The following is a 26122-nucleotide window of genomic DNA, read 5'->3' as shown; positions in this document are numbered from 1 at the left end:
AAAAACAACAACCCTGAAAAACCGACAGGGGCTTCATTCCTGTCAACAGTTCATCCATTAGAGCCAATCTTGAAGGTGGGTGGCCCTAGCTGGGAAGTGGTGGGGTATGTGTGTGGAAGTGTGGGGGTAGTTCAGCTCAGAGTGACCCCACACTGAACTGTAAGGGAAGTATAGGAGAGCAGAGTGGTGGTGTTGGTGAGAGAGAAGGATTGGATGTGTGTGGTGGGGGTGGGGGGTAGGTGGGTGGGGGGGGGTGAAGGGAGGAGAGGAAGAAAAAAAAGCTGGAGAGCACTTTCTGGAGAAGGTTCAGTTATGAAAACAAAAGTATTGTAACAGATGGGGCCAGCTGCACCTTGGAAACAGCATAAAAGCGGGTCCGGGAGAGCCAAGGGAGCTTATCAGCCTCACAGGAGAGCCAGAGGGACGCTGACTGACGGGGCTCGCGGCGGCAGACACACACTTTAGCACTGCGGGGGGAGATATAAAAGCACTCTCACACACAGCGTCCAGCCGTCTGGCACACTCCACACTTCATTGAAGGGCTCCGTTTGACTTGGGTGTGAGTTTCTCATCACGGAGAATGCTTCCTCCAAAACACCACACGACTCAACTTGAAAGGTTTTAGAAGAAAAAGAGATAGGTAATTTGGACAGCATATGACCACAAACATTCCCTCTCTTTAAAGATTGGATGTTTTTTGGGCTAAGTAGCAGCCAGGTTTTGGGGGTACTTTTGTGATGTGGATATTAATGGTGGACGGGCACTGTCAAGCTGTTCGCAGAGGAAAAGATAGAAAGACAGGAACATTTTTGAATTCTAACCCACTGTTATTGTGACTATTTTAAGACCTTTAAAAAAAAATTGTCTTTCATCTTTTTCACAACTTATCCAAACCAAGTATTGAAAAACGGAGGTATTGAAGCGAAGATGGACTCCTCATTCACCTCAGAGATGTTTTACAATGCGGGGTCGATCGCAGCCCCCACCGCCAGTTACCTGGACGAGGACATCTATCTGCAGGAGGATCTGGATGTGTTCAGTGTGACCATGGCTGTTCTCTACCTGGTTGTGTGCATCGTAGGGCTGGCTGGGAACACCCTGGTCATCGTAGCCATCTTAAAGCTGGACAAGATGGCTTCCGCCACCACGGTCTACATCTTTAACCTGGCCTTGGCCGACGCCCTATTCATGGTGGGCCTCCCCTTTATCGCCATCCAGAACTTCCAGAACCACTGGGCCTTTGGGGACCTGGCCTGCAAGCTGGTCATGGTCCTGGATGGCATCAACCAGTTCACCAGCGTCTTCTGTCTGACCGTGATGAGTATTGACCGCTACATGGCGCTGGTCGACCCACTGCGGTTCGCCCGCTGGCGTACGCCTAGGCGGGCCAAGATTGTCAGCGGCTTCCTGTGGCTGTTCTCTCTGCTGCCTGTCCTCCCCATGGCCATTCACTTCTCTGCCAGGGACGGCCTGTGCACGGTGGACCCCCACGTGACCTCTGACTCCTGGTGGCTGGCCTTCCTCAGCTACACTTTTGTCCTGGGCTTCGCTCTGCCCTCCCTGGTCATGACTGTCTCCTACACTGCCTTGGTGGTCACCCTGAGGACTCACCGTTGCCAGGCCAGCTCCCCAAGCCAGGAGAGTCATTGCCTAGAGACCCAGGTCACCAAGATGGTGGTAGCAGTGGTGCTGGTTTTCGGCGTGTGTTGGCTGCCTTTCTACACCTTCAACTTCTGCTCTCTCTACCGTATGGACCTGGTGTTGACCTTCGCCAGGGGCTTTGAGTTCGTGGTGCTGCTGTCATACTCCTGGAGCTGTGCCAACCCCATACTGTACGCCTGCCTCTCCGAATCCTTTGGACGCCACTTCCTCACCCTCCTCTGCCCCACCAAAAGATCTCCCAGCGTACACTGCAACCCTGACACGGAGCGCGATGACCTCAATGACACGAACGGGAGGGACATCAGTGTGGTGGCGTAGAGAAGCCAGAAAAAAAATTCGCATCAGCCTCAAGGTACAATGTGGAAATGTGGAAACCTTTTTGTGTATGTATGTACCGTATGCAAACTTGCCCTATCAATTATTACCTTCATTATTGTGTATATAAGGAGGTCGGTAAAGATGAGTGTTTTTCTATACAAGTGTTTCTGTACAGCTGTTGTTTTTCTACTGAATAATATACTTTATATTTCCGCTCTGCTCTGGCTTTTTCCTCAGATTTGACTTCTAACACAGCTGTTGTGCGTTGGCCCCGCTGCTCTAGCACACCTCGGTCATTTGATTTTCCATAACTCATGAAATGAAGCATAAATGATGCGACAACAGAGAGGCGGTGAAAGGTGGCATGTAAACAAGATAGCAGCTATGTGTTGCTGGCCAAGACAATGAGCTCCCAGAAGACCCACAGAAGTTGACTCAATGACTTTTGGGGTGATGTCATGGTTGTCATGGAAGTCAGCTCAGAGTTGATTTCTTTAGGGGAAATACTACAGAACTGTTTGGGGTGAGATCCCAAGATTATCCCAAGATTAGTCCTATTGGATGTTCATAGAGTAAGAATGTTCATACTGTAACTATGGATGGTTTATACTTATTAAAATGCTTGTTGAATGTGGCTTAATATTTTTAAGTTATTCAGTCTTAACAGGGTACATTTTGTATTAGTTCTATATATTTTTTGCCTAAATGAAATATAATGAGTTTTCCTGACGGAGGAAGATGAATGAAAAATGTATTACTTTTTGTCAACTTTATGATCAAGCAACTGATTCTTTATCAAGACAATGGACCAAAAAAATACAAGCTAGAGATTGATGGTATAATCATCGTCATAATTCAAATCATAACCATCGTCAATCAACACATTTTTTTGTAGTTGCTTTCATGTTGCAATTAAGCTCAATTTATTGTTATGTCAAATTAGTTTCACAGTTTACAAATATTGTTTATGGATACGTATTACACATTGTTGCTTGAATCTCACTCACCTTCCTGTTTAAAATATAAAATCTCACATGAGAGAAAGCTAACTGAAGGAATTTTCCATTAAAACATACAAATCACAATGTTGGGTTTTTCTACTTAGGTTCGTTACAAAAATAAATCATCTGTGAGGCTCAAGTTAGTGAACTACTTACATAGTTATACAGTATGTGTGTATGACTATAGCCTCCTGGTTCACACTGAGCGTACCAAACATTAGGAACACCTGCTCTTTCCATGAAATAGACTAACCAGGTGAATCCAGGTAAAAGCGATGATCCCTTATTGATGTCACTTGATAAACCCACTTCAATCAGTGTAGATGTAGGGGAGGAGACTGGTTATAAAGAATGGTTTTCAAGCCTTGAGACAATTGAGACATGGATTGTGTACGTGTGCCATTCAGAGGGTGAGTGGGCAAGACAAAATATTGAAGTGCCTTTGAATGGGGTATGGTAGTAGGTGCCAGGTGCACCGGTTTCAGTGTCTCAAGAACTGCAACACTGCTGGGTTTTTCACACAAACATTTCTGGCGTGTATCAAGAATGGTCCACCACCCAAAGGACATCCAGCCAATTTGACACAATTGTGGGAAGCATTGGAGTCAACATGGGCCAGCATCCCTGTGTAACAATTTCGACACCTTGTAGAGTCCATGTCCCGACAACTTGAGGCTGTTTTGAGAGCAAAAGGGGGTGCATCTCAATATTAGGAAGTGCAACAATATGTTTCTAATATTTTGTACATTCCATGTATATACAGTTTGCTTGTGGTGAATTGTGTGGTGAGTTTGCACTATGAGATGTTCTGACCAACTTTCTGTTACAATTTGTGGTTCTCTGTGAAGCCTAGTGTAGAGCTGCTCTGAGACTAAATATTTACGACCTGAGCCCTATACTACGAATCAGGTTTGAAGAGTTAGTTTAGTAACTTTGGTCAGCTCTGACAGCTCGAGATGACCAAGACCAAGAAAGTGGCTTACCTTGGCCGTGGGAAGATTGGAGGTGCTGAGCCACGAGTTGAGGACCAATAAAATTAAATACCCTCCCTCTCACAAAGATTGTCATCATCACCTTCATTTGACGAAGACGACTGATTAAATATTTTATTAATCAAATTTGTCGTGTGTAATGTTAGAATACATGTCACATTACACACTTAGTGATGACAGCATTTGCTTCCAAATGTAACGTTTTTTTTTGCACGTTTGTATTTAGAAATGTGTGAAAGGCAAACTGACAGCCGCAACCAACCATAGAAATATAATCCATAGATGGCTGTTCCCATTCAAGGGACTCCCTAAAAACACAGCACTTCGATACATCTGTATTGAAGTGGCGTGTTTTTATGGAATATCTCCCACCCAAGTCATGACTGTCACCCATCGTTAGCGTACCCATGGGTTTAACAGTGAAATTCCCAGGTTTAGAGGTTCCAAAATCCTTCTAGGAATTATACGTCTATGGCCACAACTCAACAAGGTGTTCCACAGATGGAAGAAGGAGCGACGGGAGTGGGAAAAGGGTACTTGTGCATTGAGAAGCACACCAAATCACACCAAAGACGGCATTAAAAACAAGTCATAAAATAAAGATGGCCTATTTCACCCCATAGCCTGCTGAATGTGCAAGATAACTTTTCGTTCATTTTGATTTCAGCACAACTGAAAATGTGGCGCTGACTTGCCCATGGATTGATGTTTCAGCATTGTCTCAACGAAGAGTTCGCCGTTCAACTAGCCATGTGCGACATGCACGCGACGATACAAGCCTGCTAGAGTTAGCGGCAAGTGGACAAGCTATATCCACCTTCGTAGGATGAAGCCTGACCTGGAATGTGAAGCTAACTGAAGCTGGCTAGATTTATAAAAGCCTAAGTAGATCTAGCTTGCTTCGTAGTATACCACTCTGCTAACTAGGGCCTTGGACTGACTTGTGTCTGGCATGTGGACTATGTTAAAGAAGCAATAAAATATAAAATGTGCAGCGTTTACAGTAAGTTTTAAGAGGAGTTCCACTGGTTAAAATGTGCCCCTCTTTAAGGGTTCACTGGCAGATTTCAAACTTGTGTGCTTCTGGTACATTGTCACTTGTTTTTTTGTTGTTTTTACGAGTTCATATTGCAAAGGGAAGACATTCCAAAGATTCTGAAGTTTTTGTTTTTCTGAAGCGCGCTTGATCAATGTCAAGGGTCAATAGGGGCATGTTTGCTCATTCTGGGTTTGAACAACATACAAGGAAGAGAGACTGTGACTCTAAGGTTGTATATGTGCAGCTCTATGATGTGAAAATCTGTAGGGATTATGGGATTCTGGAAATGGGTCCATGAGGGTCAGTGCAAATAAAACATTTGCACGGTCATCTTCCAATAAGGTTTTAATTAAAGACTTTGCTTAATGTTGCAGACGATTAGTTTTCCTTGTTATTTTTGCTAGATGCAATCCAACCTTCCCTCTTCTTCAGTAATTAGAAGCAGCTGCTAACTGCCGGTGACAGACAGCAGTAAAGAATAATAATGGCCACCATGGGAGTGTGGGTGGGAAATTAATCAATAAAGTTCAATTACACAATCCATGTCTAATAGCTATCAGCTGTCATCAATGACTCTCTCTCTCTCTCACACACACACACACACACACACACAGCACCTCATTTTTCATCCTCAGGCAGATATCCATTGCATTCTGAAATTATTCAGACCCCTTGACTTTTTCCACATTTTGTTATGTTAAAGCCTTATTCTAAAATGGATTAAATAGTTTTTATCCTTCATCAATCTACAAACAATACACCATAATGACTAAGATTTTTTTTGTTTGATGATATTTTGGCAAATGTACTAAAAATAAAAAAAACTGAAATATTTCATTTACATAAGTATTCAGACCCTTTACTTTACTTTTTTGAAGCCCCTTTGGCAGTGACTACAGTCTCGAGTCTTCTTGGGTATGACGCTACAAGTCCAGTCTGAGGTCCTGAGAGCTCTGGAGCAGGGTTTCATCAAGGATCTCTCTATACTTTGCTCCATTCATCTTTCCCTCGATCCTGACTAGTCTCCCAGTCCATGCCACTGATGCTGCCAGCACAATTCTTCACCGTAGAGATTGTGCCATGTTTCCTCCAGACGTGACGCTTGGTTTCCATCTTGGTTTCATCAGACAAGATAGTCTTGTTTCTCATGGTCTGAGAGTCCTTTAGGTGCCTTTAAGCAAAGTCCAAGCAGCTGTCATGTGCCTTTTACTGAGGAGTGGCTTCCGTCTAGCCACTCTACCATAAAGGCCTGATTGGTGGAATGCTGCAGAGATGGTTGTCCTTCTGGAAAGTTCTCCAAACTCCACAGAGGAACTCTGGAGCTCGGGTTCTTGGTCACCTCCCTGACCCTTTTCCCCCGATTCGCTCAGTTTGGCCTGGGCGGCCAGATCTAGGAAGGGTCTTGGAGGTTCCAAACTTCTTCCATTTACAATTGATGGTGGCCACTGTGTTCTTGGGGACCTTCAATGTTGCAAAAAATGGTTGATTCCCTTCCCCAAATCTGTGCCTTGACACAATCCTGTCTCGGAGCTCTGCGGACAATTCCTTCGATCTCATGGTTTGGTTTTTGCTCTGAAATGCACTGTCAACTTTGGGACCTTATATAGACAGATGTGTGAATTTCCAAATCATGTCCTACCAAATTACCACGCCAATCAAGTTGTAGAAACATCTCAAGCATGACCAATGGAAACAGGATGCTGTTACACCCTGATCTGTTTCACCTGTCCTTGTGATTGTCTCCACCCCCCTCCAGGTGTCACCCATCTTCCCTATTACCCTCAGTGTATTTATACCTGTGCTCTCTGTTTGTCTGTTGCCAGTCTGTCTTGTCTTGCCAAGTCAACCAGTGTTTTTCCAAGCTCATGTTCTTCCTAGCCTCTTTTCTCTAGTCCTCCCGGTCCTGACCTTTTGCGTGCCCTGACACTGAGCTCGCCTGCCTGACCATTCTTTCTGCCCCTGACCTCGAGCCTGCCTGCCGCCTTGTACTGTTTTCACCCTGACCTAGTTATGAACTCTGGCCTGTCTCTGGCCTTCCCCTCATTGTTCAATAAATATCAGAGACTCAAACCATCTGCCTCCTGTGTCTGCATCTGGGTCTCGCCTTGTGTCGTTATAGATGCACCTGAGCTCAATTTCGAGACTTATAGCAAAGGGTCTGAATACTTATGTAAATAAGGTAAGGTTTTTGTTTTTTATACATTTTTGTAAGGTTTTTTGTAAGGTTTTTGTTTTTTATAAATTTGCAAACATTTCTAAAAACCTGTTCTCGCTTTGTGTTTATGGGGTATTGTGTGTAGATTGATGAGGAAATGTTTTTATTTAATTCATTTTACAATAAGGCTGTAACGTAGCATAGTGTGGAAAAGGGGAAGGTTTCTGAATACTTTCCGAATACACTGCAACTGAAATTTATGTAAACAGTGTAGAATTTTAGCAAACAGGCTAATTTCCACTAGATATCACAGCCACAAAGTCAGAAAAGTTTGACAGCAGATACCGCACCGGCGGGATAAATGAATAGCCAAATATCACAGCCAATCACAACACTGTGAAACACTATCATTCCACTATCAGTGGCAGATGTATTATGGACATGTTCTGTAATTACAGTGCAAAAAAACAGTTTTTGTAATTGTTTTCTGCCATACATAGAGTCCCTCTTCTATGCCAGGGTTTACCAAACTCTGCCCTGGGGGTCCCCCCTTGGTGCACATTTTGGTTTTTGCCCTAGCACTACACAGCTGATTCGATAATCAAAGCTTGACGATGAATGGTTATTTGAATCAGCTGTGTAGTGCTAGGGCAAATAACAAAATGTTCGCCAAGGGGGGACCCCAGGGTAGAGTTTGGTAAACCCTACTCTATGCTACCATTTGGGTTTAACCCAAGAATACAACTCTAAATGAATATGAAGATATGGCATTGCAATTGCTACTTTCTGAACCAAGAGATTTGTTTGGCACATTCCTGGAAAAGATTTATCATAGAATTGCCCCGACTCTGCAAAGGGGCTGTACTATTTGGAGAGTCAATGCATACCATGGTCATGACGATACCGGAATCCTTGTGTGTCCCGGTCCTGTGGTGTCAAATAATCACAACGCGTCCTCTTAACGCGCCACACACTCACCACTCTCTGCAATGTTTTGTGAGGGAAGACATAGAGAGCAAAGAGAGAATCAATGTTAAAAAAAAAGCAGATGACCCGAGATGTGAAGATGACATGCCTCCAACTCAGCCCAGAGCGGGGTGTCCTTCAGATGCAAAGTAGTTCCCCACAGCCTCTGGCCCTCAATCCTGGTGAAGCCCCCACACATCCACTCAAGCATCCTTATAAACAACTGTCAGTGGTTATGAGATAGATCATTTCAGTTTCAAAATACTTTCATTTGTAATGTTGCTAAGGCCAACCAATGAAGGATGGGAAGCTTCAGGGCGCAAAATGATTCATCACAAAACCTTGATATTGTAAAAGAGCATGGGTTTTTATATACCCACATTTTGTGGAATAGCCATGATTTATGCATCAGAGATTTGAAACGGTGGTCACTGTTGGTCCAGCAGCATCGGGGCTGTAGCCCTGAATGTTTTTGGTCTAGCCGCCAACCTTTTGATGGTCAAAGAATTGTGAAATTGAAGGCTGTAAAAAAAAGGGGTAACATGTGCTTTAGGACCTGGTGGACACCTTGGAATGGGTGGGCAGGCTGTTTGGGGGGTATGGAGGTTTTTGGCATTACAGTGTAGATGTATGTGTTCCAGCAGGACACTCAAATTAGTATGATATGGTTACATAAGACAGATGATTACTTAAGGCATACATTAAAGGAGGGAGAGATGGAAGGAAGGAAGGAAGGAAGGAAGGAAGGAAGGAAGGAAGGAAGGAAGGAAGGAAGGAAGGAAGGAAGGAAGGAAGGAAGGAAGGAAGGAAGGAAGGAAGGAAGGAAGGAAGGAAGGAAGGAAGGAAGGAAGGAAGGAAGGAAGGTGTATAACGCAAACTTCTAGCAACCAAACTTCTAGCAAACCAAAGGTTCGACTCTCATCACGGACAACTTTTGTATTTAAGCTAATTAGCATCTATGCAATTACTTACTACTTTGCAACAGCTTATCGTGTTAGCTAACTCTTCCCCTAAGCCTAACCTTAACCATTTAACCAAACTCCTAACCTTAACCCTAACCTTCACCCCTAACCCTTAGCCTAGCTAACATTAGCCACCTAGCTAATGTTAGCATTAGCCAACTAGCCACTTAGCTAATGTTAGCCACAACAACTTGGATTTCGTAACATATGTATTGCAAATTCGTAACATATTGTATGAATTGTCATTTGTAACATATCATACAAAATAGATGATGAACAACCACATATTAATACATACCATACCAAACATAACATATCATACTAATTTGAGTGTCCCAGATTTTAGTTTAGTATGTCTACCCCTGAGTCCAGGTTGGTTCCAGAGTAGAGAGACCCACAGTCACTACTGGAATTGAAAACTGGCAGTGTCTGCTGTGGCAGGAGGGAAGGTACCAGTTACCTGAATTATATTATATTTATATTGTATAGGCTTTTGAATAGAATTGACATGAGTAGATTCTTATAGTATTTTTTTCAACATTCTTATAAGATTCCATCCCTCAATGTTCATCTCAAAGTGCATTTAACTATTGAAATTCCTTTTTTCTCTCTCCGAAGGGCCCCCGGCCACTAGGGCTCTCAATTTACTGTTGAGAGTTAGAATAGTAGTATACACAATTTGCAATTTCAACATTTGACTGTGCTTCAGCAGTTTTTATCTTGTTATGTCAGTCATTGACAGTCACTCAATTAGTCATGTCAGCTAACAATTTTTAGATTGGTAGTTAGTCTAGCCAGCTATCTAAACTTGTAGTAATCATGGCCGAATACCAACACGGCACGCAGGGCAAGAACCCAGGGGCCCTGACCTCCAGGGGGCCCCCATTGATTTGGTTAGTCACTCTCACTCAGATATCATTAACATGGTATAATTATTGGCAAAATGTGTAAAAGTGCAGGAAATTAGCTTTAAAACTGCAAAAATGTCTCTCCATCCCATTGCAAAATTGGCAGAACTGCAGGAAATTAGCTGTAAAAGTGCACATTTTCTTTCTCTGCCCCATGGCAAAATTAGTAGGATTGCATGACCTTAAAAAATATGTACATGTATATACCATGTGGCTTTCTCCATTGCTAACAGTTAACACTTACTTTGATATCAGCTCTATGTTAACTCCAAAACTGTTGTCTTGGTGGGTGAAGGCTTACTGGAGAGTTTGTTTACTTTTTTCAAGGCTTTTAACAGTGTTTAGGTCTAGAGAACGCTTGTGGCTACCAAATCTTTTCAGTAGAATTTCTCCTTTCGTGGTTCAATATAACCACCTTGCATTTATGAGACCAATACTTCTGCATAAAATAAATACCAGTCCTCCTGCTAGAACAGAGTTTTGCACTCAATCTGTCGTATTGTAGCTCTCATATAAACACAGAAAATGCTCCGGTCTGGGTGACTGAGACAACCGTTACAATTAAGGTCATTAGTTAGTATGAGCACATATCCCCCTACAAAATATGAGAGCGAGGAACTCTATGGCAGTTTCCTCCACGCAGGTCGATGTCCAGACACTGACGCACAACCCTAACCCTGTTGGGGGAGTTTGGTGAGGAGGGGAGGGAGGAGGGGGCGAGAGTATAGCGGATCCGCAGCTCCATCTGCATGCAGAGACGAAACCTGAAGAAAACGCGCACTCATCCATCATCCAATTCCACTGATCGCAGAAGTGAATGCACCGCTCATCTGAGCGCTGAACAGGCTGCGCTCTTCTTTGTGCATCAGTCCTCCTGCTAGAACAGATTTCGCATTAGCTCTGGCCACGGATTCAGCGCCAGTAAGCTACTTTTGGATACATCAGTTATTCAAAACTATCTACAAACGATTTACACAATTTTGTATTGCTGAGGTATTTCAAAGAAAAATGTAATATATACTATATTGCCTATTTGACATATTAGACATACCTGTTATGTGGCAATGACCGTCACCACTTTGGCGCACAAGATACCACTGTGCGCAATGGGAGAACAGGTGCATTATATGTTAAGTGTAAGCCACAGGGCAGAATGTTGCCTTCCGTTGGATTGTCAGTGATGGTCAGAAAACTCTTGGCTGAAATTAAACCATTCCAAAATGGATCTAATGTGACGTTAAAGTTTACAAATAAAGGTAAGTTTAACCTGTACATACATCTTGAAATTGTACATGTGCTATTAACAAATAATAAGCCAATTAACTGTGATCTTGGATTTTGCAAAAGGCATGCTCAATAATACTAATAGTCTACCATATGAATAACTAATGTATATATTTTTTTGTCGGAAACTTTAGTTCAATTGACACCTTCTGTTAAATGTTCTACCTGAAGTAAATTGTAACAGCGCATCTGTAATATTTTTAGTCTAATCAAGGTTATTTCTCGTGCGCGTTTGTGTGCCATTGTGCGTGTTGTAGAATTTTAATGCCTGCAATGTACCACAATTTTACTTGACTTAAACAATTAATTGAATGTTATTGTCCACCTTTGGTAGCCAAACAGATCAAACAATAAATTCATATAAAATAACCTCTCCTGCAATATTGAACAAAAAATATTACAATGTGAAGTCTGTTTTGGCGTGAGAAATATTTTAGAATGATAGAAGACAGACTAATCATAACCACCTTGCATTTATGAGACCAATACTTCTGCATAAAATAAATATAATCAATACTGAACAAGTTTAATCTCATTTCTGCATCAACAAAAAACAATCTAGTCATTTTTCTCACAATTGCCTACTGAGTACGTTTTAAAAAGATCTATAATATAAAAACAAAACCTCTCTTAAGAAAATTACTGCCACTGTCTGTAATTAGAGCGCAAAGGTTGCCCATGTAGTGCACCCAGCTCCTCATCTCCAGGACAATCCAATAGAATGCCTGCATTTGCGCAATAAACCCGGATCCACAGATGCCAAACAATAACAACATCAAATCTTGACCTGTGCCCTGCAAATATATTTTATCCCAAAATGAAACATTCCCAATGGTTTTGTTTTTCTAAGTAAATCATCTATCAGCAACCACAAACACATAGGCAATGAATGGGTTCAACATTAGTTTGCCATTGTCTGGTCCTTGTCTGCAAAACAATTGAATCATTTGCATCAGAAAGTAGTTTCATTACAACACCCAGAGGAATACCCCCCCCCCCAAAAAAAAGCCTAAAACTATAGCATAGCGCTGATCCTATCCATCATTTATTTCTGCTGAGGAATCAATGGCTGTTTTTCCAAAGGGTCTAACATCAACTTGAGGTTGTTTGTCCAATCCAGATCAATTAAATCAACTATGTCATCAGTATGTACAGGACACATAGCTGCTGCTAGACACAGTGGAAGAGACACAAGGCTATAAAGTCCCAACCGTTCAACACATTAAAGTTCAAATTTAAATTGAAAAAACACACAGAAAGCCCTACAGGAGGAGTGTGGGGGCCTGCAAGTGTATTGTGTGGGGGCCTATAAGTGATGGGCAGGCTTTATTAAGTAACTTCATGTTGCTTGAAAGACAGTCATAAACCCTTATATAGTATAGGCTAACAGTTGCCATGGTGCTTGGAAGGAATGTATTCTCCTTCACCATGGTGTTGCTCTGTTGTCATCTCTCTCTCCATTCTCTCTCTCCATTCTCTCTCTCTCTCCATTCTCTCTCCATTCTCTCTCTCTCTCCATTCTCTCTCTCTCTCTCTCTCTCTCTCTCTCTCTCTCTCTCTCTCTCTCTCTCTCCATTCTCTCTCTCTCTCCATTCTCTCTCTCTCTCCATTCTCTCTCTCTCTCCATTCTCTCTCTCTCTCTTTCTCTCTCTCTCTCTTTCTCTCTCTCTCCATTCTCTCTCTCTCCATTCTCTCTCTCTCCTCTCTCTCTCTCTCTCCATTCTCTCTCTCTCCATTCTCTCTCTCTCTCTCTCTCTCTCTCTCTCTCTCTCTCTCTCTCTCTCTCTCTCTCTCTCCATTCTCTCTCTCTCTCCATTCTCTCTCTCTCTCCATTCTCTCTCTCTCTCTCTCTCTCTCTCTCTCTCTCTCTCTCTCCATTCTCTCTCTCTCTCTCTCTCTCTCTCTTTCTCTCTCTATGTACTGTGCACTCAGGTGGGATGTGACACTAGTGTCCCCTATCTCAACCCTGAAACAGACCCAACCCAGCCCTCGTCCCTGTCAGTATGGATCTCTGGCCTCTCCTCCCATCATCCCCCAACCTCTCCCTCCCCGAGCCCCTGTACTATGACAGCTACTTCCCAGGGAACGAGTCCGACCTGGGGTCCCGGAATGACACTCCTGACGAGACCCAACAGGTCTTCGACAAGACCAGCTCCGTGGTTATTACCTTCATCTACTTCATGGTCTGCGCCGTGGGCCTGACGGGCAACACCTTGGTGATCTATGTCATCCTGCGCTACGCTAAGATGAAAACAGTCACTAACATTTACATCCTGAACCTGGCCGTGGCTGACGTCCTCTGTATGCTGAGTCTACCCTTTATCGCCATGCAGCTGGCCCTGGTCCACTGGCCCTTCGGCTCCGTGCTCTGCCGTCTGGTCATGACCGTGGACTGCCTCAACCAGTTCACCAGCATCTTCTGCCTCACAGTCATGAGCATCGACCGCTACCTGGCCGTGGTCCACCCCATAAAGTCCACCAAGTGGCGGAAGCCACGCGTGGCTAAGATCATCAACCTGACCGTGTGGGGAGTGTCCCTGCTGGTCAACCTGCCAATCATGATCTTCAGTGGTCTGATGCCCAATAAGAACGAGGCGTGGGTGTGTACCATTGTGTGGCCAGAGCCTCAGGAGGCCTATCAGACGGCCTTCATGTTCTATACCTTCTTCCTGGGTTTCTTCCTGCCGCTCGCAATCATCTGCCTCTGTTACCTGCTCATCATCGTCAAGGTGAGCTCCTCCTCCCTATTAATGGTGTTTTATTCTCAAGTTCATTCATCTTTTACTTCTTTGGTGAAGTTTTCCCATCTATTCTGATATAGTATTTATTGACCTATAATCTAGAATTATAGAGAGACGGTGTCTTCAGAAAGTATTCACACCCCGCTTGACTTATGACTTATGACTCCACATTTTGAATTCCGGCTCTAACACAACAAAATGTGCAAAAAGTCAAGGGGTGTGAATACTTTCTGAAGGCACTGTAGGTACAGTTGCGGCATCGATGAAGGTAGTACCAATAACAAAGGATGTGTCCCCTCTCTCCCCGGCCACTAGGTGAAGTCGTCAGGCATGCGAGTGGGCTCAACTAAGCGTAAGCGCTCGGAGAGGAAGGTGACCAGAATGGTGTCAATCGTAGTGGCCATGTTCGTGCTCTGCTGGCTGCCCTTCTACGTGTTCAACGTCACCTCGGTGACGGGCACCATCAACACCACGCCTGTCCTCAAGAGCACCTTTGAGTTTGTGGTGGTGCTGGGCTACGCCAACAGCTGTGCCAACCCCATCCTGTACGCCTTCCTGTCAGACAACTTCAAGAAGAGCTTTCAGAACGTTCTGTGCTTGAAGAAGGTGGCGGGCCTGGATGAGGCGGAGCGCAGCGACAGCCGCATGGAGCGGACGCGCATGGTCAAAGACGTCACCGCCGAAACGCGCAATGCAGCGCTGCTCAACGGCGAGCTGCAGACCAGTATATGACCTGTTTGCCAGAGTGTGTGAGACAGTGTTTGTGTGCGTGCTTGCTTGCATGTGTACGCGTGTGTGTGTGTGTGTGTGTGTGTGTGTGTGTGTGTGTGTGTGTGTGTGTGTGTGTGTGTGTGTGTGTGTGTGTGTGTGTGTGTGTGTGTGTGTGTGTGTGTGTGTGTGTGTGTGTGTGTGTGTGTGCAGGTATGAAATCTGCATAGTACTCGGTTCATCTGAGGTGGCCGTGGGGCTGCTTGTGAGTATCGTCACCCTGAACAGATGGATGGTCCTCTGCCCACTACCAGAGTGTATGTGGACGAGTTAAATGGACTAGTCATATTAACATCACTCTCATATAAACTGCTGGGCAGTGGCCCAGGCACCAAGGGGGTCCATACTGTCTTTTACAACATACCTGTCAAGATTCGTCTTGGAAAACAGAGAAAAAAGATTGATTTGAAGAAGACAAAAATTATGTCCTATCATGTTTCATTGACATGGATTGATTCATACTGTCTTGAGAGCAGGATATAAGAGAAAGAACACCTTTGATAAAGCATCTTATTTATTGATAAGGAAGATGTTACTCACCAAGTCAGATCCCCTTTGACTGAAGCTGGAGACTTTTGAATTTTGCATCCAGGAGACTGCCTTCGTGAAGCTTCTCTGACTTCAAACAAGACAATCCCGTCTGGATGTATATACAGTGCCTTCGGAAAGTATTCACACCTCTTTACTTATCCACATTTTGTTGTGTTCCCGCACAAATTTAAAATGTGTTCAATTGAGTGTGTGTCACTGGTCTACACACAATACCCCATAATGTCAACGTTTAAAAAAAGTATTCAACCCCTTTGTTAGGGCAAACATAAACAAGTGCTTAACAAGTCACATACGGTAATGCGTTGCGTGGACTCTGTGTGCAATAATAGTGTTTCACATAATTTTTGAATGACTACCTCATCTCTGTGCCCCACATATACAATTATCAGTAAGGTCCCTCAGTCAAGCAGTGAATTTCAAAAACAGATTCCACCACATTGACCAGTGAGCGTTTCCAATGCCTCACAAAGTAGGGCACCTATTGAATGGTTAAAATAAAAATAAAAAACAGATATTTCATATCCCTTTGAGCATGTTGAAGTTATTAATTACACTTTGGACGGTGTATCAATAAACCCAGTCACTACAAAGATACAGGCGCCCTGCCTAACTCAGTTGCCAGAGAGGAAGGAAACCGCTCAGAGATTTCACCATGAGGCCAACGGTGACATTAAAACAGTTACGGAGTTTACTGCCTGTGATAGGAGAAAACTGAGGATCAACAACTTTGTACTGTAGTTACTAAACTAATTGACAGACTGAAAAGAAGGAAGCTTGTACAGAATAAAATATTCCAAAACATGCATCCTGTTTGCAAAAAGGCACTAATGTAAAACTGCAAACAAATGTGGCAAAGAAATTAACTTTATGTCTTGAATACAAAGCATTATGTTTGGGGCAAATCCAATACTACACATCACTGAGTACCACTCTTCATATTTTCACGCATGGTGGTGGCTGCATCATGTTATGGGTATGCTTGTCATCAGCAAGGACAAGGGAGTTTTTTAGGATAAAAAGAAACAGGATAGAGCTAAGCACATGGAAAATCCTAGAGGAAAACTTGGTTCAGTCTGCTTTCCAACAGACACTGGGAGACAAATTCACCTTTCAGAAGGACAATAACCTAAAATACAAGACCAAATACACACTGGAGTTGCTTACCAAGATTACATTGAATGTTCCTGAGTGGCCTAGTTACAGTTTTGACTTAAATCGGCTTGAAAATCTATGGCAAGACTTGATCAAGAACCAACTTGACAGAGCTTGAATAATTTTTTAAAGAATCATGTGTAAATATTGTACAATCCAGGTGTGCAAAGCTCATAGAGACTTACCCAGAAAGACTCAAAGCTGTAATCCCTGCCAAAGGTGATTCTAACATGTATTGACTCAGGGGTGTGAATACTTATGTAAATGAGATATTTCTGTATTTAACTTTCAATCCATATGCAAACATTTCTGAAAATGTTTTCACTTTGTCATTACTCAGTTTTGTGTGAAGATGGGTGAGAAAAAATATATATATTTAATACATTCTGAATTGTAACACAGGTTGTAACACAACAAAATGTGGAATAAGTCAAAGGGTATGAAAACTTTCTGAAGGCACTGTAGACAATGGTTTTCTGTGATGTGTGTTTGTTCTCCTTGTAAAACCCAGTTCAGTTTCGATCACACACTATGTTTACTGCGCCTTGTTACTACCATTCATCTGAAGAAAGTCATTACTCTCTGATTTATATTTGGCTCAGACCTTAGATGCTAGCACAGCCAATGATGGGCAGAATAAGAGAGCATGCATGCGAATGAGAGAGAGGAGTGGTAGCAGCAATGAAAAGAATAGCTTATTATCGGTTTATTGCTCTTTTTGTCCCTTTGCTTCTTCCTTTATTGATAGAATTTCAGAATACGGGAACAGAAAAACAGTACAACATCCCAACCCCTATCCACCCACTCACCCATCCCTACCTCCCACCCACCCACCAAGGTATCATACAAGGTTATCACAGAAAATTCAATTAAATAGGACCAAAACGTTAACAGTAATAGGAACAAAAACAATGGAAAAAGTGACATCAAATTCATAATTATAGTTGAATCTTATCAGCACAACATGTGGCCACTAGAACAGACATGACTGCTTACTAAAATATACAAGTGACACTGTGTAAAAGACAGGCTCTCCACGTATTGTATGAATGGAGACCAGGTTTAGTCTAACTTTTGTCGGGACCCAAGCACAGTGTACCTAATCTTTATCCAGAGGCAGAGATGACATTAAGTCCTTAACCCACTGCGTAAGGAAGGCGGCTTTGCAGACTTCCAGTGAAAGAGGGCAAGGCAGCGCGCCAGCAGCGAGGCCAATGCTTTCGCATTCGCCTGATGCTTGGTAACATTCTGATCAAGGGGAAGCACTCCAAAAATAGCATTGAATGGGTTGGGGCTAAGAGTCGTATTACACATATGTGGAAATGCCTCAAAAATGGGGTCCCCAGAAGCCTACACAAAGATCGGCATGACCAAACCATGTGTCCAACAGTCGTTGGACTCTGGTGGCATCTCAAACACTTAGGGGTCAACATTTGGATATATGTTTGCCAATCTGTCATTTTAGTAATGGAGACGGTGCAAAATTTTGAACTGAATGAACCTATGCCTCATGCAAAATGATGAGGTGTGGATACCCTCAATGATATGTTGCCCAGGAAGGCGGATTAACATTCTGTAGTATGTCGTATTATCTGGAGATTGTGCCCTTCAGATAGGGGTTAAGATCTAAGCACTTCTCGACTGGACACTTAGCGGGGTCGACTGGAAATGAAGGGAAATGTTTTTTTTTAGCAAAGCTGTGAGTTTGCAGATACCTAAAAAAAGTGGGTGTTGGGAATATTATGGTCAACCCTCAGAGTTTTGAATGAGCTGATGTGTCAATCTGTGATGCCGGGTAGACATGATTAGATGTTAATGCGGAGAAAGAAGCACTTTGGTTGTTGAAGGCAATTTCGGAATTGGGACCAGATTTTTTAGGTTCTTGATAATGGGATTCAAAACATGTGTGCCAAGGTTCATGGGCAGTGGGGAGCACAGGAATGAGACAGGAGTAGTTGGAAGGCTTGACTGTATCTCCATGAAAGCCCAAATTGGACCATCCTTGTTTTCAAATGTCGAAACCAAATAAACACATTTAAATATGTTTGCTGACCAGTGGTAGTGTAAATAATTGGAAAGGCCCAGCCCGCCTGCAGGTTTAGGTCTCTCTAGATATATCTTTCTCATTTGTGGATTTTACTTATTCCCAAACCGTGTCAGATTGCATCACAACCTATCCTTGTCAATATGATAGTGTTGTAATAAGGCAGGCAGGACTGATCCCTTCTGTTCGTGAACCTTTCACCTCACACATGCAAAAGCACACACACACACACACACACACACACACACACACACACACACACACACACACACACACACACACACACACACACACACACACACACACACACACACACACACACACACACTGTCTCTGACATGGGCGGTTCATACAGCTATTGTATACAGTTCATAATCTGGTATAACATTTTCCCATTGTCTTGGGGCCAATCTTGTTGATACTCAGCAGAAGGAGTTGTGTGTCAGCGTCAATTCTATGCTTTCAGAGTGACGCTGATGTTTTCTGAATGAACAGCATTGCATCATGGAGTGATGATACCTAGCCAAAGGAGCGGGGGAGCTATAGCTGCAGTGTTTTGGTTGGTAGAGAGATGGGTGGGCTTCAATACCACAGTCCAAGGGCAACGTTGTTATCTCTCCAATGTGTACGGATGGGGAATCCATGGTTATGTGTTTGTGTGTGTGTGTGTGCCCATGTACTTGCCTGCCTTCCTGTGTGTGTGTGTGTGTGTGTGTGTGTGTGTGTGTGTGTGTGTGTGTGTGTGTGTGTGTGTGTGCCCGTGTGTATCTCATGTATTTTCTCTGGAAGGCCTTAACGTGTTAGCGAGCCACAAATTTCACAGCCCATTAAAGTGGTGAAATCATGCATTGTAATTAGCATCATTATGCCAGAGGCGCGAGAACGCTCTCGCTCATGTACAGTAGGTTATGTAGGCCTGTAGATAAATTTAACCCAAGAGGATGAGGGTTTAGTATAGCACACGGGAGGATGGAACCTAAGCCTTCTCTCTATGTGTTGTTCATTTGTGAAGGGCTAGAACGTGCTAACCTTTGGGTGCACTGTTCAAAATGAACTGTCTATAAATCGTTGAATCCCTACCTTGTTCCTACACACACACACACACACACACACACAAACACACACACACACACACACACACACACACACACACACAAACACACACGTTCACACAGACACAGTTCCAGACACATTGAGGAGAACAAGTGATGAGTTCACAACCATTAGGATTCTCCGTTACCAATGCTTGCTCCTGTTACAGAGGAGCAGGGGGTCTTAAATGAGAACAAGGAGGACAGATATAAGATATGAGGTCATATATTCGTCTACAGTAAGCACTATTGTCCTCTAAGTGGGAGCAATCTTTCTCTCTTGGTCGCTTTGCTTTCCTTCAGCTTGCAAACCGTAAGCGCCGTGTAAAATGTTGTTAATGATGTGTCATAATGTGTTTATTGTCACGTGTGAGTTCTCAGATGGATTATAGTTTATTGGACAGTAATTATACTGCACTTTCGTAATACAGAGCAATTTGTGTGTGTGTGTGTGTTTATGCGTGTGTGTGTGGGACTGCCGCTTGATATCACTCACCCTTTCTGTTAACCATAACTCACGATTGGGGTATGTACAAAACACTGTGTCAATGTGCACATATTTATCTATCTAGTCTATTCATTACTACGTATCAGTTGTGCTAGTGTTCCGTTAAAATCGACTTAATTAGTGAAGGAAGCGCCCAGTGAACGCTCCTGAACCTTAAACAAGCATTATATTATAGATGGTCGTCTGGAGAGATGACATATATACAATACATTTGTATATGTAATGATTACTAACTGAACAAAGTAGCCACAGAGAGTTAGAGGAAGGGGTCGAACACGGTCATACACTGTACTCACATTCTTTTCCATTAAGTAAACAGGATGTTAATGTTTAAAAGAAACCGCAAAATGCACAGGTCAAACCATACCATCCCCTCCATCATGTCAAGTGTCTGTCTCTCAGGTTCAAGTGTCACAAGTGGTTGAACTCTAAACGATACAGGGGTAATATACTATTGAATGTCAGTGAAATGAAGGAGCAGTACTCATCATCAGACCAACAGTATTCTTCTCACAGTGTTTTTCTCAATATCAGCTGCTCTTCTTGCGCTCCGAGGTGCAGTGCAGTAGCCTGGTCCAAGATCTGTTTGTGCTCTTGCCAACTCCACCGCTGTCATTGTAAAAAAAAAACATATCTGACCTGGCAACGAGTGACAAGGAGTTGGCATGATAGCATAAACAGACTGGCACTCAGGCTAACAAATGCAGTTGAATACAGAGCCTATCCCTGCCTCAGCAAGTGAAATTATTACATGTAGGCATTGTGATTGTTGTGATAAAGAGTATTTTTTAATGTAGTTATAATAAATAATAATAATACATTTAATTGATAATGCGCTTCTTGAAAAACCTCAAAGTGCTAAAATGTTATATGAGGTAGTCTACTGGGGCAAGAAATAGTTGGGGTATGTGGTCGTAATTTACTGGGGTCATAATGTACTGACCAAAGACAGTTATCAGGTACAATGTACAGAACACTACAATGTACAGGTAACTGCCAAAATAAAGGAAACACTTGAGTAAATGAGGGATACAAAGTATATTGAAAGCAAGTGTTTCCACACAGGTGTGGTTCCTGAGTTCATTAAGCAATTCAAATCCATGCTTAGAGTCATGTATAAAAATGCCCAGTTTCATTTTAGAGATCTCAGTGGTCTAGAAATCTCAGTGACTTTGAGAGAGGGGTCTCAAAGGAGCAAATCAAATCAAATCAAATTTTATTTGTCACGTGCCGAATACAACAGGTGTAGATTTTACCGTGAAACGCTTACTTACAAGCCCTTAATCGAGTTAAGAGAACATTTACTAAATAAACAAATGTAAAAAATGTAATAAAAATTAACACAATAAAATAACAATAACAAGGCTATATAAAGGGGGTACCGGTACCAAGTCAATGTGAGAGGGTACAGGTTAGTCAAGGTAATTTTTTACCTGTAGGTAGGTGTAAAGTGACTATGCATAGATAATAAACAGTGAGTAGCAGCAGTGTAATTAGTCCGGGTGGCCATTTGATTAAATGTTCAGCAGTGGCCTGGGGGTTGAAGTTGTTAAGGAGCCTTTTGGACGTAGACTTGGTGCTCTGGTACCGCTTGCCGTGCGGTAGCAGAGAGAACAGTTCATGACTTGGGTGACTGGAGTCTTTGACAATTTTTTGGGCCTTCCTCTGACAGTAAATAGGTCCTGGATGGCAGGGAGCTTGGCCTCAGTGATGTACTGGGCCGTATGCACTACCCTCTGTAGCGCCTTACGGTCGGTGGCCGAGCAGTTGTCATACCAGGCGGTGATGCAACCCATCAGGATGCTCTCGATGTAGCAGATGTAGAACTTTTTGAGGATCTGGTGACCCATGCCAAATCTTTTCAGTCTTCTGAGAGGGAAAATGTGTTGTTATGCCCCCTTCACAACTTCACAACTTGGCATGTTTGGACCATGATTGTTTGTTGGTGATGTGGACACCAAGGAACTTGAAACTCTCAACCCTCTCCACTACAGCCCCATCGATGTGAATGGGGGCGTGTTTGGCCCATCTTTTCCTGTAGTCCAGGATCAGCTCCTTTGTCTTGCTCATGTTGAGGAAGAGGTTGTTGTCCTGGCACCACACTGCCAGGTCTCTGACCTCCTCCCTATAGGCTGTCTCATTGTTGTCGGTGATCTGTTGTGTCTACAGCAAACTTAATGATGGTGTTGGAGTCGTGCTTGGCCACGCAGTCGTGGGTGAACAGTGAGTACAGGAGGGGACTAAGTACCCACCCCTGAGGGGCCTCCGTGTTGAGGATCTGCGTGGCTTATGTTTTGTTGCCTACCCTTACCACCTGGGGGCGGCCCGTCGGGAAGTTCAGGATCCAGTTGCAGAGGGAGGTGTTTAGTGCCAGGGTCCTTAGCTTAGTGATGAGCTTTGTGGGCACTATGGTGTTGATCGCTGAGCTATAGTCAATGAACAGCATTCCAGCTACACCAATGTGTCGGAGGAAACACCGTACATCTGGTGACAGTGTCAGCGTGCATGCGCCCGGCCCGCCACAGGAGTGGGTAGAGCGCGATGGGACAAGGAGATCCCTGCCGGCCAAACCCTCCCCTAACCCAGATGACGCTGGGCCAATTGTGCGCCGCCCCATTGGCTCATGGTGGCCCAATGCCCTATTTATACACGTTATGTCGGTGTTTCCTTTATTTTGTCATCTTCTCTGACACTTTTACAGATTGTTGTCTTTGAAACCCTGTACATGTAAAATGGTTGGTTAGTTTTATTTGAGAGTTTGCGTTAGCAGCAGTGGCACAAAGTTAGCCTATTATTAGAAAGATGTTTAGAGGTTCTGTTTTACTCCCAATGGCCATAGAAATGGAGGAATATGTATTTGAATGTGTTGAGGTCATATTGAATGGCTAATACTAACTAGATTTCCATCCAATTAGCGAATGTGAATATTCAAAAATCTGTATAAAAAAATTCCAAAGGAAATGTGTTTCCATCAAATTGACTTATGCGTAAAAGGCTGCATGATGACGTAATGCACAAAAAAAAAAACTTTTGCGGTTAAATTCCATGTATCCATGTACCGAATAAAAAATACAAGTTAAATGGGTTTCCATGGTATTTACTGATGTTTTTTTTTCCACAAAAAAAATGTTGTATAACTGTCACGTTCGTCATAAGGAGTAGACCAAGATGCAGTGTGGTATGTTTCCATCCTTTGTTTTGGAATAGAAAACTTCAAAGAACAAAACAACAAAGCGAACAAACAAAACGTGAAGCTATAATAATGCTCACAGGCAACTATACATAGACAAGATCCCACAAAGCACAATGGGGAAATGGCTACCTAAATATGATCCCCAATCAGAGACAACGATAAACAGCTGCCTTTGATTGGAACCATACCAGACCAACATAGACATATAATTCCCCTAGATAACGCAACCTTAATCACACCCCAACCTAACCAACATAGAGAATAAACAGCTCTCTATGGTCAGTGCGTGACAATAACAAATGTGTCCATGCTAGCCTTGGCACATGAGCTCTAGTCAACACCTCGCACTCGTAGATACAGTGCGGGTAGGCTACCTACTATACACAATGAGATTATTATGAACAAAATAACTAGATTATTTTTATTTGTTAAACAGAAACCAAGAATTGTTCATCATCTCACCAGAATAAAACCCTCAATATTTATTGGAAATTAGCAATATCATTGCGTGACTCCAATTTACTTTAAAATAATTGTTATTATATCAATATTTGCTCATAAAAGCATTTCCACCACCATTTCTCACACAATACATTTTACCGACATCAAAGACTCAACCTTGTCTAGCGTATTTTGTTTAGTCAACATTTGGAAAGTTTACCGACAAATTAGCAGTTTCCATCAGGCCCCTCATGAAAAGTTTTCTCCGACATGTACTTTACTTGCATAAAAAGGTTGGAAGGAAACCTGCCCACTGGGCACAGACATCAGTGCAACACCTAGATTTGATTTACATTTGGTTGAGTTGTCATCTAATGTGAATTCAACATGAAATTAACAAAACCTTTCTCCATGTCATTGGATTTAGATAAGAAATTTGGTGAAAAAAACCCCACAAAATGCCTCTAAATTGATGACTTTTTGCAAATCCAATCAGTTTTCCACGTTGATTCAATGTCATCACATAGATTTGTGGGGTTGAAATGATGTGGAAACAATGTTGATTCAACCAGTATTTGCCCAGTGGGTGGTTACTGTAACACGTCAAATCTGGTTGAGATATCACCAAAAATGTTACTAAATGTCTCCCTCACATGGTTAGTTTTTGAAATTATGTAATGTGATCGCTCCAAGGATATTAGCTAGATATAGATATACAAACTACTTTGCAATGGTCAGACAAACCACTGTGGATACACTGGATATACAATCAGGTCCATGATTATTGGAACCCTTGATAATACAATTCCTCAGAGAAAGTGGATTTTGTTTAACAAGTAATAAAAAATCCTTTCAAAAAGATATGTTTCTACATTTTTAGCACCCATGTTTTTTATAACACTCTTGCACCCTCCCCTTGCGAGGATAACAAGGCTGAGCCTTTACATTAAAAGAAAATGAAAAATAGGTTGGTGAACATGTAAGGAAGGATCTTACAGAATCTTTCCAGGTCCATGATATCCCTCGCCTGCTCTTATAGACTGCCCTCTTCAATTCAAACCACAGGTTTTCAATGGGGTTCAAGTCTGGAGACTGAGACAGCCATTGCAAAATGTTGATTTTGTGGTAAATTAAACATTCCTTTGTGGATTTTGATTCGTGCTTGGAGTTATTGTGTTGCTGGAAGATCCACTGGCCGAGGTAACCAGGTTTATGGCAAAAAATGTCTTGGTAACTTGGTAAAGTTAATGATGCTGTTGACCCCAGGACTAGCGTCATAACACCAAATTTTACCGTAAGTATGAGTTACTTTTATGCATATGCTTCTGTTATTCAATGCCAAACCCACCACTGGTGAGTTTGGCCAAAGAGCTACAGTGCCTTCGGAAAGTATTCAGACCCCTTGACTTTTTCCATATTTTAATATGTTACAGCCTTACTCTAAAATTGATTTTAAAAATAAAAATCCTTAGCAATCTACACACAATACCCCATAATGACAGTGAAAACAGGTTTTATTTTTTTTTGCTAATTTATTAGAATGTATTCAGAACCTTTGGTATGGCACTCGAAACTGAGCTCAGCCTCATCCTGTTTCCGTTGATAATCCTTGAGATGTTTCTACAACTTGATTGGAGTCCACCTGTGGTAAATTCAATTGATTGGACATGATTTGGAAATGCACCACCATGACCCTCAGGTCAAAGGAATTGTCCATAGAGTGCCGAGACCACCAAGAGTCTTCCTAGAGCTGGCCGCCTGTCCAAACTTAGCAATCGGGAGAGAAGGGCCTTGGTCAGGGAGGTGACCAAGAACCCAATGGTCACTCTGACAGAGCTCTAGAGTTCCTCTGTGGAGATGAGAGAACCTTCCAGAAGGACAACTTTCTGAGCCACTCCTCAATAAAAGGTACATCACAACCTGCTTGGAGTTTGCCAAAAGGCACCTAAAGACTCTCAGAACCATGAGAGCCAAGTTTCTTTGGTCTGATGAAACCAAGATTGAACTCTTTGGCCTGATTGCCAAGCGTCATGTCTGGAGGAAAACCTGGCACCATCCCTACGGTGAAGAATGGTGGTGGCAAAATCATGCTGTGGGGGTGTTTATCAGCGGCAGGGACTGGGAGACTAGTCAGGATCGAGGCAAAGATGAATGGAGCAAAATACAGAGAGATCCTTGATGAAAACCTGATCCAGAGCTCTCAGGACCTCAGACTGGGGCGAAGGTTCACCTTCCAACAGGACAACAACCCTAAGCACACAGCCAAGACAATGCAGGAGTGGCTTCAGGACAAGTTTCTGAATGTCCTCGAGTGGCCCAGCCAGAGTCCGGATTTTTTATTTATA

General features: G+C 42.8%; 3 protein-coding genes across 3 annotated transcripts in view; all 3 read left to right on the top strand.

Moving 5' to 3' along the window:
• The first annotated feature begins 275 nt into the window (after positions 1-275).
• On the top strand, positions 276-2614 carry LOC109870438 (somatostatin receptor type 2). Its single transcript, XM_020460948.2, has 2 exons — positions 276-2014; positions 2218-2614. The coding sequence occupies exon 1, from the start codon at positions 928-930 to the stop codon at positions 1978-1980; it is 1053 nt and encodes a 350-aa protein (XP_020316537.1). The 5' UTR covers positions 276-927; the 3' UTR covers positions 1981-2014; positions 2218-2614.
• An 8111-nt stretch (positions 2615-10725) lies between these two features.
• Positions 10726-18552, top strand: LOC109870558 (somatostatin receptor type 2-like). The gene is made up of 3 exons (XM_020461118.2): positions 10726-11259; positions 13220-14016; positions 14344-18552. The coding sequence occupies exons 2-3, from the start codon at positions 13291-13293 to the stop codon at positions 14758-14760; spliced, it is 1143 nt and encodes a 380-aa protein (XP_020316707.1). The 5' UTR covers positions 10726-11259; positions 13220-13290; the 3' UTR covers positions 14761-18552.
• LOC116357431 (tumor necrosis factor receptor superfamily member 13B-like) overlaps positions 17834-26122 on the top strand; it is a 30006-nt gene continuing 21717 nt past the window's right edge. Inside the window, exon 1 of the mRNA XM_031804578.1 lies at positions 17834-17903. Coding sequence (XP_031660438.1) covers positions 17834-17903 — 70 coding nt within the window. The remainder of the gene's footprint in view (positions 17904-26122) is intronic.

This window comes from Oncorhynchus kisutch, linkage group LG25, assembly GCF_002021735.2.
Source record: "Oncorhynchus kisutch isolate 150728-3 linkage group LG25, Okis_V2, whole genome shotgun sequence".
Taxonomy (NCBI): Eukaryota; Metazoa; Chordata; class Actinopteri; order Salmoniformes; family Salmonidae; genus Oncorhynchus; species Oncorhynchus kisutch.
This window is presented reverse-complemented; position numbering and strand designations above follow the sequence as displayed.